This window comes from Calonectris borealis, chromosome 2 (genome assembly GCF_964195595.1).
Source record: "Calonectris borealis chromosome 2, bCalBor7.hap1.2, whole genome shotgun sequence".
NCBI classification, from domain to species: Eukaryota; Metazoa; Chordata; class Aves; order Procellariiformes; family Procellariidae; genus Calonectris; species Calonectris borealis.
Genome location: NC_134313.1, coordinates 9,698,174 through 9,710,735, shown reverse-complemented (window position 1 = coordinate 9,710,735; position 12,562 = coordinate 9,698,174). Strand labels below are relative to the sequence as shown.

The following is a 12,562-nucleotide window of genomic DNA, read 5'->3' as shown; positions in this document are numbered from 1 at the left end:
GATGTCCATGGACAAATCTTAGCTGTTAAAATGCTGCAGGTCAGGGTCTTAGCTGGTGGAAATCAGCGGATTAATACCCACTCAGAATCTGAACCTATGTCTTTCTATTTATTTCCTATTAAATTATTATTATTATTGGTTTTGGGTTTTGTTGTTGTTGTTGTTGTTGTTGTTATTATTATTATCATCATTATTATCATCATTATTATTATTATTATATGCTATAGCGGTAACAATTACTTAGTAACTGTAAAAAAATGAGGCTTTCATTTTTCACACCAAAGTACCAGTAAATCCTGTCCGAAAGAGCACACAGGGCAGGACATAAGCTCACAAATAACAAATTCATTGGAATATATGCTATTTCTAATAATAATCTTCATTATTGACAAGACCTCAAATACAGGAAGAAATGCAAACAGGAACAACTTTACTGATATGTAAATGCCAAAGATAATGAAAAAAAAAAAAAGCAGCATGAGAAACCGTAAAAAAGGAATAATATAAAATGAAGTAACAGTTTTGCTCAGTGTGTATCAAAATGTACAAAGAGGTTTACAAAACACTGCAGCTAATTCACAAAAAAACCCCATCAAAGAGCAGATTCTGCAGAACTGGACTAAATGGCCATACCTGTATTCTGTACCAGTGTGGTTTATTCTATATCATTGAACTCAAAAATGTTAATCTTTGCGTGGTTTGGCTTCTATGAGTAATGTTTTCAGGATAAATACAAAACAGACTTGCTCACAGACTAGGAACATTACAAGCTAAGGGATGCCATAAATATTATCATCGTGCTTGCTACCGTTCCCTTCAACACAAACATTCACACTGTTAAGCACTATGTAATATATACTCAAGAACAGCCCTGAAATTCAGCTGAACACAGCAAGAAATGGGAGAGTATAATACAAGATGTAATGACAACAAAGTAATAGTAATGGAAGGTATGAGATAATGTTCAGGGGGTTATAAATCCATATCTGGAAATTCCTCTTTGATTCTCTTTTTCTAAATAAGGTGCTATGTTAAAGTGGAGTTAAGAGTTTAATCACTGGGGACAGAAACATAAAATTCTAGTAGTCCTCTCTGTTTGTAGATCCATCAGTTAATCACTAATCAACAAGTGTTTTTACTTTGCTAGAATTACAGTTCACAATTATCCTAAGCTTGATGCTCTAATTAACAGAAGCTGCAAATACTAATTACCTCTGAAAGCCTGGCTTTCAACATTTAGGTTACAAAATGTTGTCTTCAATTTTTCATCAGACAGATCCTGGCTTCAATTTTTCATCCAACAGGATTGAAGATATTATTGTGCCTCTTTTCAGAGAAACAACACAAGGCTTGCTTTTATGTCCATTGGAATATATGGAAGGCAACTGCCAAAGTCAACTAATCTGGTAACTCAATAGAACTTTGTTAATTCAACATGAATAAATAACACAAAGGACAGATCTTAACAGATCCCAAGCATCTTATTTTTAGCCCTTGAACTCCAATTGCCAAATTGTCCCAGAAGTCCCCCCTCTCCAGATCAGAACAATTCTAATTTACAGCTTATATTTATTCATACACAGATTATAGCAATTTATTTTAGACAAAATTTTTGGGAAGCTGAATCAGCTTTTTCTTCACTTTACAGTGAACTAACTAGTTTACAGTGAACTCAGGTTTTTCTAGTTTTCAGCATAATTGCTTCAATGACTGCAGGGTAATTGCAGTCTTAGACTTTTCTCTCAGTATAGGATTTCATTTTCCAGATTATTCTTCCAGGAGCTTATTTAAATACTGAAGATTTTTATAATCCTTTAGTTTAAAAAGTGCATTTAGTAAAGGACCTGTTACAACTAGCAATAAAATAAGTAACACAAAATATTTATACATATTACACAATGATATTTACTCTCAGTTGTCTCCATAGTTAAAGTAAATAAAAAAGCAGAATTATTTAATACTGACAAAATTATTCAAGTGTATTAACTAGAAGTAAATATGAGGATGAGTATTGTAACTACTATTATAGTTACATAATACATCAATTTTATGAAGAAGAACATTCTATTGTCGCCATTTATTGAAACTATAAAACCTGGTCTTGTTACATCAGATCATCTGTTTTCATATAAAGTCAAGTTAATGCACTGGGCAAAAGTAAACTACTATGCAAAATTGGTAAGGTGGGTGAAGCTTCCCTCTTTGAGCTCTTAATGCTGAGCTGTTGACGCTTATCTTCAAAATATAACCACCATATATTTACATATTTGAAAGAGAAATGTACATTTAAACTTAATTTCAAGCATCCTTTTCCTCATTGCATCACTTGTTTGCATTTTTGATGCTAGAAATACAGCTATAACCTGCTTGAGCTTGGCTTAGACATAGAGTTGGACGGACAGTGGTGCTTCAGTTTTGTCGATTCTTTCTTCCACCAGAACCTTTTGTTTGTGTGCTTTTGCTGCAGTTTTCAAATCCCTGTCATTATGCCTGCCAGCCTACCAGACCCAGCCCTTCCACAGGCAGCATTTCATGTCTGATTTACCAGCTGGGGCTGTGCTAGCATTGCTTTTAGCGCAACAGGGAACAAGTAGACTACAAGCAGCACTAGTTATAGAATGATTTAGTGGGCAATAGCATCCTCACTCATTACCATCATTTTGTTGCACGGAAGGATGAAATCCATGCTGTCCTAGCTAAATTGGCATACAGGGAGATATTTTAAGCAGCAGATTATTAAAAGCTTGGAGTCACAAGATAACAGTTTTTGGTTACCCACAGGTTCTATGTGTAATTTAGTCTCTGTTGTAGCAAAGATCCAAGCTGAAAAATAGGGCTCAGCGTTTCCAAAGTAAAGTTAATACCTGCAGGTCTCATATTTTTGTATGTGAATCCAGGTAATTCAGATTCATCATTGCTTCTCCACATCCTGATTCCGTATCTCCTGAAGACTGCTTTCCTTCCAATAATATTTCTTTCTTCCTTTTTTTTCTCTTTTCTTAATATGCAGCATAAAGGCCAAAAGGCAGTGCACACACATGATACAATAAAGCTTCTGAAATATATTACCACATGTACTCAGTCACTATCCAAATCCATTATCTTTGACAGCATGTTGTTACAGGGAATTAATATATAAAATATTGGAAGACATCAGCTGTTTACCAAAAACTGAATGGGAATTGCAAAACACTATTTACCATCAATTTCCTATCAAAATGCTTGTAAGACCCCATGCTTGTAGGACTTCATTGACATAAGACACTGGAAGTACAGCAATCATTTTGCATGATTGCTTTCAGATAGTCATCAAGAAGTATGGCCTCACCCACAGTTTGACCAGAATAAAAATAAAGCTAAAATGAATTGTATTTTGAAGGAAGAATGCTAACAATTCTGTTATTTTCTTCCACAGTAACATGTGTAACGGTAGCCATAACGAGGTATCCAGTAGTTTGATGCTGAAGAGCTGAGGAAAATGAATTTGAGAAAGAGGAAAAATGAAAACTGTTAGTGAACTCATTTTGAAATACTACTCTTGCCTTTAAGCTTTTACGAAAAGCAAGAGACAAGCTTTTTTTGAAATGTTAGAAGTCCTGTCTCAGAGTAACCTATGCCAGTCTGTATTTAGTTTACTCCTGCTAGGCAACGAGTTCCAAGTTCTCCACTCCATCCTGTAGTACCTGCTTTGGTTAATATTGATACTGGCTTTCAAAATCAGAGTCAGCTTTAAAGCTCTGGTGCTGCAGCCGTTACATAAACAGTAAGTCTTACAGACTTTAAGAAGTGCCATATCTAGCGTCTGCTGCTTGTCACACTGGATGAGTGGGATGTATTTTTCATTATAGGCTTTAGTAAGTCTGCAAAGTGATCAAATGCCTGCATGCCATTCTAAAATCCTTTGCTTTGAGGATGACCATCCTCTTTCTGACGGCTAACTGAAAGGTTTTCCAGGTTGCATCTGCAGCTGTGCAGGTGCCTTTAGATCTCAGAAGCTGAACTGCACTCAACCAGCGAACTGATGACCAAGGCCATTTTATCCACACTATCAGGAACACAAACTTGGGCACAGCTCCACTCAGTTCCCTCTTTTCATTTTTGCCTTTTCAAAGTAAAGAGATAAAGGAGCCAGGCTCCTAAAGGAGCCAGGACTGGGATGGCCAGCTCCAAGCACAAATAAATTGGTGCTCTTCTTTTAAGGGTTCTGAGCTGCACCAAGACTTAGAAATGCTTGATAAACAGAAACTGGAGACTGAGGATAAGGCTTGACTGAAAAAGAATAGAGAAAAGAAGAATCTATAAGTGTTTTCCAGATATTCTGGACTATACATGTTGATGCTGCTTCACTCCTTCAGTGGAATGGTACCAAGTTAGAGCAGTGCAGCACCTGGCCCTACTGTTCAGTTTAAACTTGGAAAAAGGAAGACTTGCTTTGCCCGTTACTGAAAAACATGAAGCACAGCACTTGTTTAACAGCTTACACTATTTAGCAACTGTTGTCAAACAATAAAAAAATATTTCATCAAATAAAATGAAAAAGGAGTTTTAGATAGCAAAGTGGAGAAATTAGCAGTGGAAACCGGCGAGGGTCCGACAGCTAAACCTTCTTTTAACGAAAAGCCCAGGGAACCTTTCTGGCATGCTTAACCCTGTTTCCTAATAGGGCTTACCCCAAAAAGTATGGAATTCTTTCTAAACTTAAACATATACTCACCAATTATTCTTTCTTTCCAATTATTTCCTGGGGGAAAAAAAATAAAGCATACATTTTTGTATATCCTAATTTAAACCACAGTTTGTTATAATCAGTATATATGTAGGTCCTGGTTTGCCAAATTTAGCTAAGCCGTAGGACTACTTGTTTGAGCAGGTAACTTCTCTCTTGTGATGAGCATAAGAGGTATTCTCTGTATACCGGTGACTGGAAAGCTCTCAGGGTGTATTTGTTCTCCTCTTGTGAAGAACAGCTTTGTTTATGACTCAGGGCTAAACTATTCAGGAAGTGAGAAAGCGGTACTTTGGAGCACGCGTTTGCAACACGCTAGTCCTAACCTGGTGGCCTTGATGTTACTGGGAATAATGACATAATAACAAAGTGTAACATACCATCCTTGAGTATCTGAAGTGTTGTGGTAAGACCCTTGGATGCTCAAAATCTGAGACTATCATTGCAATATGGCTCTCCAAGTTGTGCCTTCTTGTGTCTAACTTCCAACATACTCAATTCAAAGGCTAAGAGGTCTGCCAGATTGTCTTGTTGCCCTTGGGATACAATGAACTCCTGAACCTTGACACAGTTTCAGAAACAATGTCCTTGTTGACCTTCACTTTCACCACATAAAAATTGAGATAAGCCCAAATGTTTTTAATCTTAGCAGCTTTTAGATTTTACACACTCAGAAGAATTTTCTGCTGTGTAAAAAGTGAAAGAATGATAATTCATAAATCCAGCACATACACATGATTGTAGCGTGGAGGCCTATGTATGAGCTTGCTCTAAAGACGTAATTCAGACTTTCTGAATGTGTAAGTCTCTTTCTCCAGAAGGACTTAGAAGCTACAGCTCTGTGCAAACCTTTGAAATAAAGCAATCTGAAACAGCAACATCAGCACTTTTATTCAACTGATCAGACTGATTAAATACTTCTTTCAAAGACTTTTATAGACTACAGTAAAAGCCAAAGGTAAAGGTCTGTCCTGAACCTAATGGTGCATTGGGTTAGTGGGGCCAACTCATATCAATTCTGTAGTCCCTGGAAGGTGGTGATGTGGCTAGCAGCATAGTTAGCTGTTTTTATTTTTCCAGTCAAAAATAAAGGCTCAGTTTGGTGGCCTGGGAGTGGACTTCAGTATAAGGCTTGAAAGCACACCTCTGGATTCATTATAAGTTACTATCCTTGCTCTGACTCTGCATCTTCATGTTATGGCATATTATCTTCCTTTTCTGCTAACAAATAGGTGTTACAACGTTTATTGCACATTATGAAAAGGCAGTTTTTCAAAATAAACAGGAAGTTTCTACAATACAAATCAGAAACAGGAAAAGCCAAATCCTCCATCAATAACTTCAGATCATGCCTTCTATCTTTTGACATTAAAACAACAGAAGGGATCTCTCCTTTCTCTTCTTAATATAAAATTTCTAAATTCCTCTATTCATCACATGACATTGGAGGCACTTACCAAAACTTAGTTGTTTTTAAAGATGTGTCAAGACAGAAGAAAGATGACACAGCAGCATCTTGGGACAAAAGAACTGTGAAATTTAAGTGCAAAATCCTGTAACTGATTGAAGGTTACATTCTGTCTCCATATGCCCACATATTGCTCTTGTTAGCATCAATTAGAGCTGTGGATATACATCCAAGGATGGGTTTTGGTCCTCAGATGTGACTTAGTAAAATATTGTGTGTTGAATATAAAGAAAGTCTGTACTTACAAACTAAAATTATCAGCAACAAAGTGGCAGACAATCCTCCCAGAAAATATCTGAGAATATAACAATATCCATAAAGGTTAGAAAAAACCAAGGGGTGCATATTGGGTTAATAGAGTTGAAGCCTGGGTGGGAGGAGTAGAGAAGGTTCTTGCAGATGAACCCTCTGAACTCTCCTAGGTGAACTGTAATTTGAAACTTTAAATTACTTAAGCTATTGAGGATAATCTCCTCAAAGGAGGAGGAAAAAAGACCTCAGCATTCTCAGACTGAGGGAAACACCCATATTGGTCTCTTAGAAAGACATGGATCCCTTCTGATTCTTCTCAGCCTTTCAAAACCCCTGTCCAAACACACTTGACAAAGCAGTTGTCATATCTGAGTATATATTTCTTATTTTGTTCATATCTGTATAGCTCAGATATTTGCCTGCGACGACTATCATGTGAAAATATATTTTCACAGTAAGATAGATCTAACTTTGAAAATGTGACCCCTAATTCACCAGTTGAAATGGAGTAAGCATTAATATCAGAAACAACAAATAAAAGAAATAAAAACTACCTTGTACATATTGAAACGATCAAACACATGATCAGTGCAACCATCTGAGAAAGGACATTTCGCACTGTGCTGGATTCTAAAACAAAAATCAGGAAAATAATTTTCATGAGTTTTCAGGAAAGTAAATATATGACAGGAGGTGTTTGCAAAGACTACCTTCAGCCTGTGAGGCCAGTCTCCTCAGTTTTTTTTTAAGAGAATTCACCTAAAGAGATTCAGAAAGCAGAAATCTAATTTTCATGCTCTGAGTGTCTCTCAGGAGTCTTTTTCCCCCATGACCATAGAGACACTGTGCCCTCCAGGCTCTCAGAAAACAAGCCTTGCTGAATAATTGCCTGTTTCGGTTTTTGTTCCCATGCCCTTTCCTCCGTTTTCCTCTTCACTCCACTTTTTTCTTTTTCTATTTTCATTAAAAATAGGAAAGGAAAAGATGTGAGCATGGAGGAGTGAACAAATAAATACCAATTTTAAGATTTTATTATTTTTAAGCAGTCTTTTAAAATTTATGTTTCTTGAAATAAATTCTATTCTACAAGGAGCCATATCAACATGTTTAATGTGAGTATTTTCGGTTCACTCTAAAAATGAGGCATATCAGGAAAAGAATGTAACATACCTGCACTGCTCAAAGTCTCTTCGTTTGCATTTATCATAAATGGAGAGCAGGATTGTGAAGCACAAAATGGTTTCCCAGGCTGAAGAAACTCCTTGTCTTTGGTGAGAGAGGCTCCATTAGATGCTGGAGTTTGCCTTTGTGGCACATCGCTATTATATTCAGAAGAAAAGTCTGAATCACCTACAAAAAGTGCATATGTAATTGAGACTACACAAAAGAAGAGCTTTGAGAATTTGTGTTAATGAATTTTAGGGGGGGGGGGGGAAATTAATTACTTAATCACAGGGAGGTTTCCAAATTGTTAGGAGTAGGGAATTGGCAGGTTCAATGTATGCAGGAGAAGATACACAGAACTGCATAGAGCATAACACAATGAAATTATTAAAACAGCCTGGTGAAAGCAGACAGAGCCAGTTATTAGTGACACCATCATAAACATCCCTGGTGATGACTTTGGATTCAAAGTCAGTCTAAAAATGCCCTTTTAGCACAAGGTCCTTCTGGACTTATATTCTGTTTTAACGCCAGGAGCTCAATTCACCACTTACAATTCTGTCGTTCATTTATTCTTTACCTGCACATCTTGGCAGACAACCCCTGCAAAACCTATAGAAAGAGATACCCAAGTCCCACTAAATATAGACTGCAAGTTGTAGCTCGATTACTTGGTACCTGGTCAGGGCTTACCACTATCACTCTGACTGGCTTCTAGTTTATAGCATCCATCAGGCCAAGGATCATCTACATGGGAGGAATCCATATTGCTGAGGACGGTGCTGCTGAGCCATGAACTGGAGGCACCGAGATTGAACAAGCTGGCAAGAGAGCGACGGATTTTCTTCCTTCGCCTGAATACGCTAGAAAGAAAAGACACGTTGTCAAGGAACAGAGTTCATGATTCTTGTTGAAGGGACAGAGCTCTAAAGCTTGCAGGATCGACATGAAAGAACCAGGTTCTGGGTGCTGCTCCTAGCTCTGTTCTTGACCCTGGGTATGTCACCAAGAATGACTGCGGCACACTGCGGTGATGTCAGGGAGTGGATTAGCAGCATGGCAATATATCAGGCATTATGATATTGGATATTGTAATACCAAAACTACAGTTATTGGGCTCTGATATTACTGTGAGTGGTCTCACGCTACCCATGAGTTTCACCCTACCATATCCCATTTGGCGCAGCCTGAATCCACTGTACTTCAACTTTTTTGAACTACATTTTATGTACCTTCCTAAACTGATGTTCTTCCGAAATCAAGAGAGATTTTTCCCTGAGTAAGAATTCCAGGACCAGACCTTTCTATTTTTATATATATATGAGTAATATATATATACACATACACACTTTTTTCCTATTCCTTATCAAGGTAACACCCCATTGGCAAAATGAGCTGTTGCTCTCCTTTTTATTTACTGGACACATCTCCAATTACAGCAACAACTGTGTACTGAAGAGTTTTTGGGTAGTAAGATTAGACATGACTGAAAATCAAGTTATTCCAATCACTGCACTCTCTAAACTAAATCGAGATGTTCCCATTAAGAAGCAATGCGGATCTTATGCCAAGCAAAACGTAGACAGCCACAACACAGATACCACCAGGTAAGTCCAGAGATGTGGAGCCAATTGCCAACATTGAGTAAATTCTGCACATAGTTCACTTACCGAACTAAATTCTCTTTATATGTAACACTTGTCTGGGATGGTGTCAGTGTTACGTTACCCTCTTCATCAGACAGAAAACTGTCTTCTGTCAGAACGTAATAACCATTAGAAAGCAGTCGAGGGCTGCGGCGACATGTGGAAAGGGAGCTTGTCAGAGGATTTGTGGAACACTCATAGCCAGGGTCATCATCCAAAAAGGCAGAAGCATAACTGAAAAGGAGAAATGAAACCCTCTAATTTAGTGAATGTCTAGATAGTGCAAGGCCATGATTTAATAATAATGAATTTACATTACCAGCTGATGGGCGCTGGTAATGACATAGATTTAAACTACGTGGATATAATTATATTACTTCTGGACCCAGGGCGTTTCAGCCTGCTAGGGTGTGCCTCCATCACGCTTTCCAGAGCTTCAGATGACAGGAGGGCTTCATGCCAGGTGGAGCATTTCATGAATGCATGGAGCCAGCTTGAATTGAAAAGTGCATGGTGTGTTTCTGCGGCAGCGCTCTTGGCCAAGGAGTCCTGCCAGATCTACACCTACCTGGAGCCGTCAGAGGTATTCAAGTATTTTGCTTCTAAGTTACTCTGCATGGCGCAAGCCTGAGTGCCTCTAAACCAGGCAGGATTTATTTGCTTTTTATAACCTAGCCATACTTAATGAAGATTGAAGTATACATGACTTTTAATTCTCACAAATCCTAGAATACCATGCAGCTAGAACAACATGGGATAAAGGCTACACATGGTGATAACTTCATCCAGCACTGAAACACAATTGACTTTGAGATGAAATATAGCACAGAAAAATATACTATGTGGCATTTAAAATAGAAGTGAGTAGTGACAGAGGTGAAATGATCTAAATGTTGTAGACATTCTACTTAGCTCAAGTAAAATTGGATTTATGGTGAGTCCTTTCTCCTCAACACCTTTGAGTTTCAAGTGGCCATGCAGTGACATCCATGGAAAGAAAGGAAGACACTGGATTGATTCAGTGGCTGACACGGGTTTCAGTATCAGGTTTAACTATTCCATATGGCATGTCACAGAGGGATACCATAATTTCAGGAAAGCGGAGAGCAGGTGGAACAGAGATACTCCAAAACCTTGTAACTGCAAAGCCAGTGCTTCCAATCTCCATAGCAGTACTGCTGAACTTCCATTTAAAGCAGTAATTAAATTAATATCAGCACTACAATTCTCAGTGGCCCAAAAGGGATTTTACAAAGTCTCCAACAAAATAAAAATAAAATTAAACAAGTATAATTTTCGTCAGTACCTTGGAAAAATAGGTTGTGAGAGGCTGTGTCTATGTTCTCCATCAAATGCTGTTGAACCTGCAGAGGCAAAGGCCAAAGAAGAAGGAGTCGTTATCATATCCACTGACAGCTCAAACAGTTGACAGGTCTTCACTGACAGGTACCTTGTGCATATCAAAAAGATCATAAAAGAAGCTAAAAAAGAAATGGAAATTAAGGGAGAGGTTAAAGGAAATAAAACAGACGAAAGAATGGAGGAAAGACATAGCGTTTATAGGAAACTCATCCCAACCAGGACAACACAGAACCAGAGCCAACCGTAATCAGATATTTGTACTCTGCACAGCTTACAACCTTGAAAGAAATAATTACGGACACAACTGCAATAGCTATAGTAATTTTAATGGTGTTTTCCCAGAAATCTGCTTTATGCCAAAAATAGTTCATGTCCTGGCAATAGATACAGAGTAGAATGGAAGGGCCACAATTACCATTACATTTTTCAGATGAAAATTGCAGACATGGCATAACATGGGACAGCTACAGTGACAAAGATTTGACAATAATATTGTGGCAGGAGACTAAGGAAATAGGCTTTGTCTGGATTACCATGGCTCAAGTCTGCAAAGTGCTGCCGGAGGTTCAGCATCTGACAAAATCCATCTTAGGAAATATGAGCAATGGCTATCCATAAGGAGAATTTATATCTGTTATTACATGGCACGATAAAAGATATGATCTTTCCCTATATAACCTTACCTCTCATATCTGAGAGCGTCATGCTTATAACACTGTTGGTAAATGCCCATCATTCACCTATGAGAGGAGATAGGTCTAAGAGAGTATTTTTTTTTTATGTTCAATTATGAGCAGAGGCAAAGAAAAGACATGAAGTTCAGTGTTTCCGCTTTGGTAATCTTGTTTATCCTCATTTGGAGCTCAGTTGTCAGTCACAGCCTGGGTGTGAAGGCTGACTTAGTCTTGGGACCAGGAAGGGTTACCAAAGAATGGAAGTAAAACCTTCCAGGGTATTTTTTACAAATCACTCCCATTACCCTACTCCCATATATAGTATTTCTCCTACACTTTGAAAAAAAACCCCCAACATTTCACTTTACCATGAGCAAATTATTCTCTAATCCTGGCAAAAACAACCTGAGGAGGAGACAACTGGAAGAAACTTGGTGGAGGTACAAAGAGATCAAGTAGCATCGGTCAGATGATTGCTACACAGCAAGTTGTACAAAAAGTGAGACTGGTGGCGAATTTCATAGACTGACATGTTGTAGACCTATTTTTTTCATATACAATTACCTTCTGAAATAATTTATCTTATTTTAGGCAAAATCATGATTTTTAATTGTGCAAAAATATTATAGTCAAAACCAGGAAATTAATCTAAACTCTAAAAGAAAATACAAGAAGAACTCGACAGGTGGTTCGTAGATCTGGATATAAACTAAAACCTGCAAAATCCCAAATCTTATCAGTCAAACAAAATCCCCTCCACAACAGATTTTTTTTATCAAAAGCTCTGATGAATGTGCAAAATTTACTTGCTCCTGCTGTCGATGCAACATGTGATATTCCATACATCTTGAAAAGGACTGTTTCATACACCCTAGGATAACAGGTAATATAGATTAATATATAATCTATAATATACCTACTACAACTCATTAATAATCTGAGAGTGAAACTTTCCAGCAACTGGAATCCATAGCACAGTTGTATTGCAAGTGATTTTCTCAGTTATGATAATATAAAGTAGCAACAACTGAAAAAGAATAACTTTCAAGAATAGTAGTTTACATACCGGTAGTGATTTCATTAGAAAGTGTTGACACATATGGATCAAAGTGGCAGAACAAACCACAGTCCTTCCTTTACTAATTTGAATTGTCTCATAAATTTGCAAGGTATGTCTCTGCAGGACTCCTGTTTTTCTGCCACCCTCCGCAGAAGTAAAATTTAAGGTAAAACAGAGTATATACATACATTTATAACAGAAAGTGAGAAA

General features: G+C 37.6%; 1 protein-coding gene across 1 annotated transcript in view; it reads right to left on the bottom strand.

Moving 5' to 3' along the window:
• LOC142078517 (dynein axonemal assembly factor 11-like) overlaps positions 1–10,810 on the bottom strand; it is a 53,067-nt gene extending 42,257 nt beyond the window's left edge. Inside the window, exons 1-3 of the mRNA XM_075141142.1 lie at positions 10,563–10,810; positions 9,281–9,490; positions 8,304–8,473 (exon numbers count right to left, since the gene is read on the bottom strand). Of these exons, the coding sequence (XP_074997243.1) occupies positions 8,304–8,473; positions 9,281–9,490; positions 10,563–10,729 (547 nt within the window). The 5' untranslated portion in view covers positions 10,730–10,810. The remainder of the gene's footprint in view (positions 1–8,303; positions 8,474–9,280; positions 9,491–10,562) is intronic.
• Between the last annotated feature and the right edge of the window lie 1,752 nt (positions 10,811–12,562).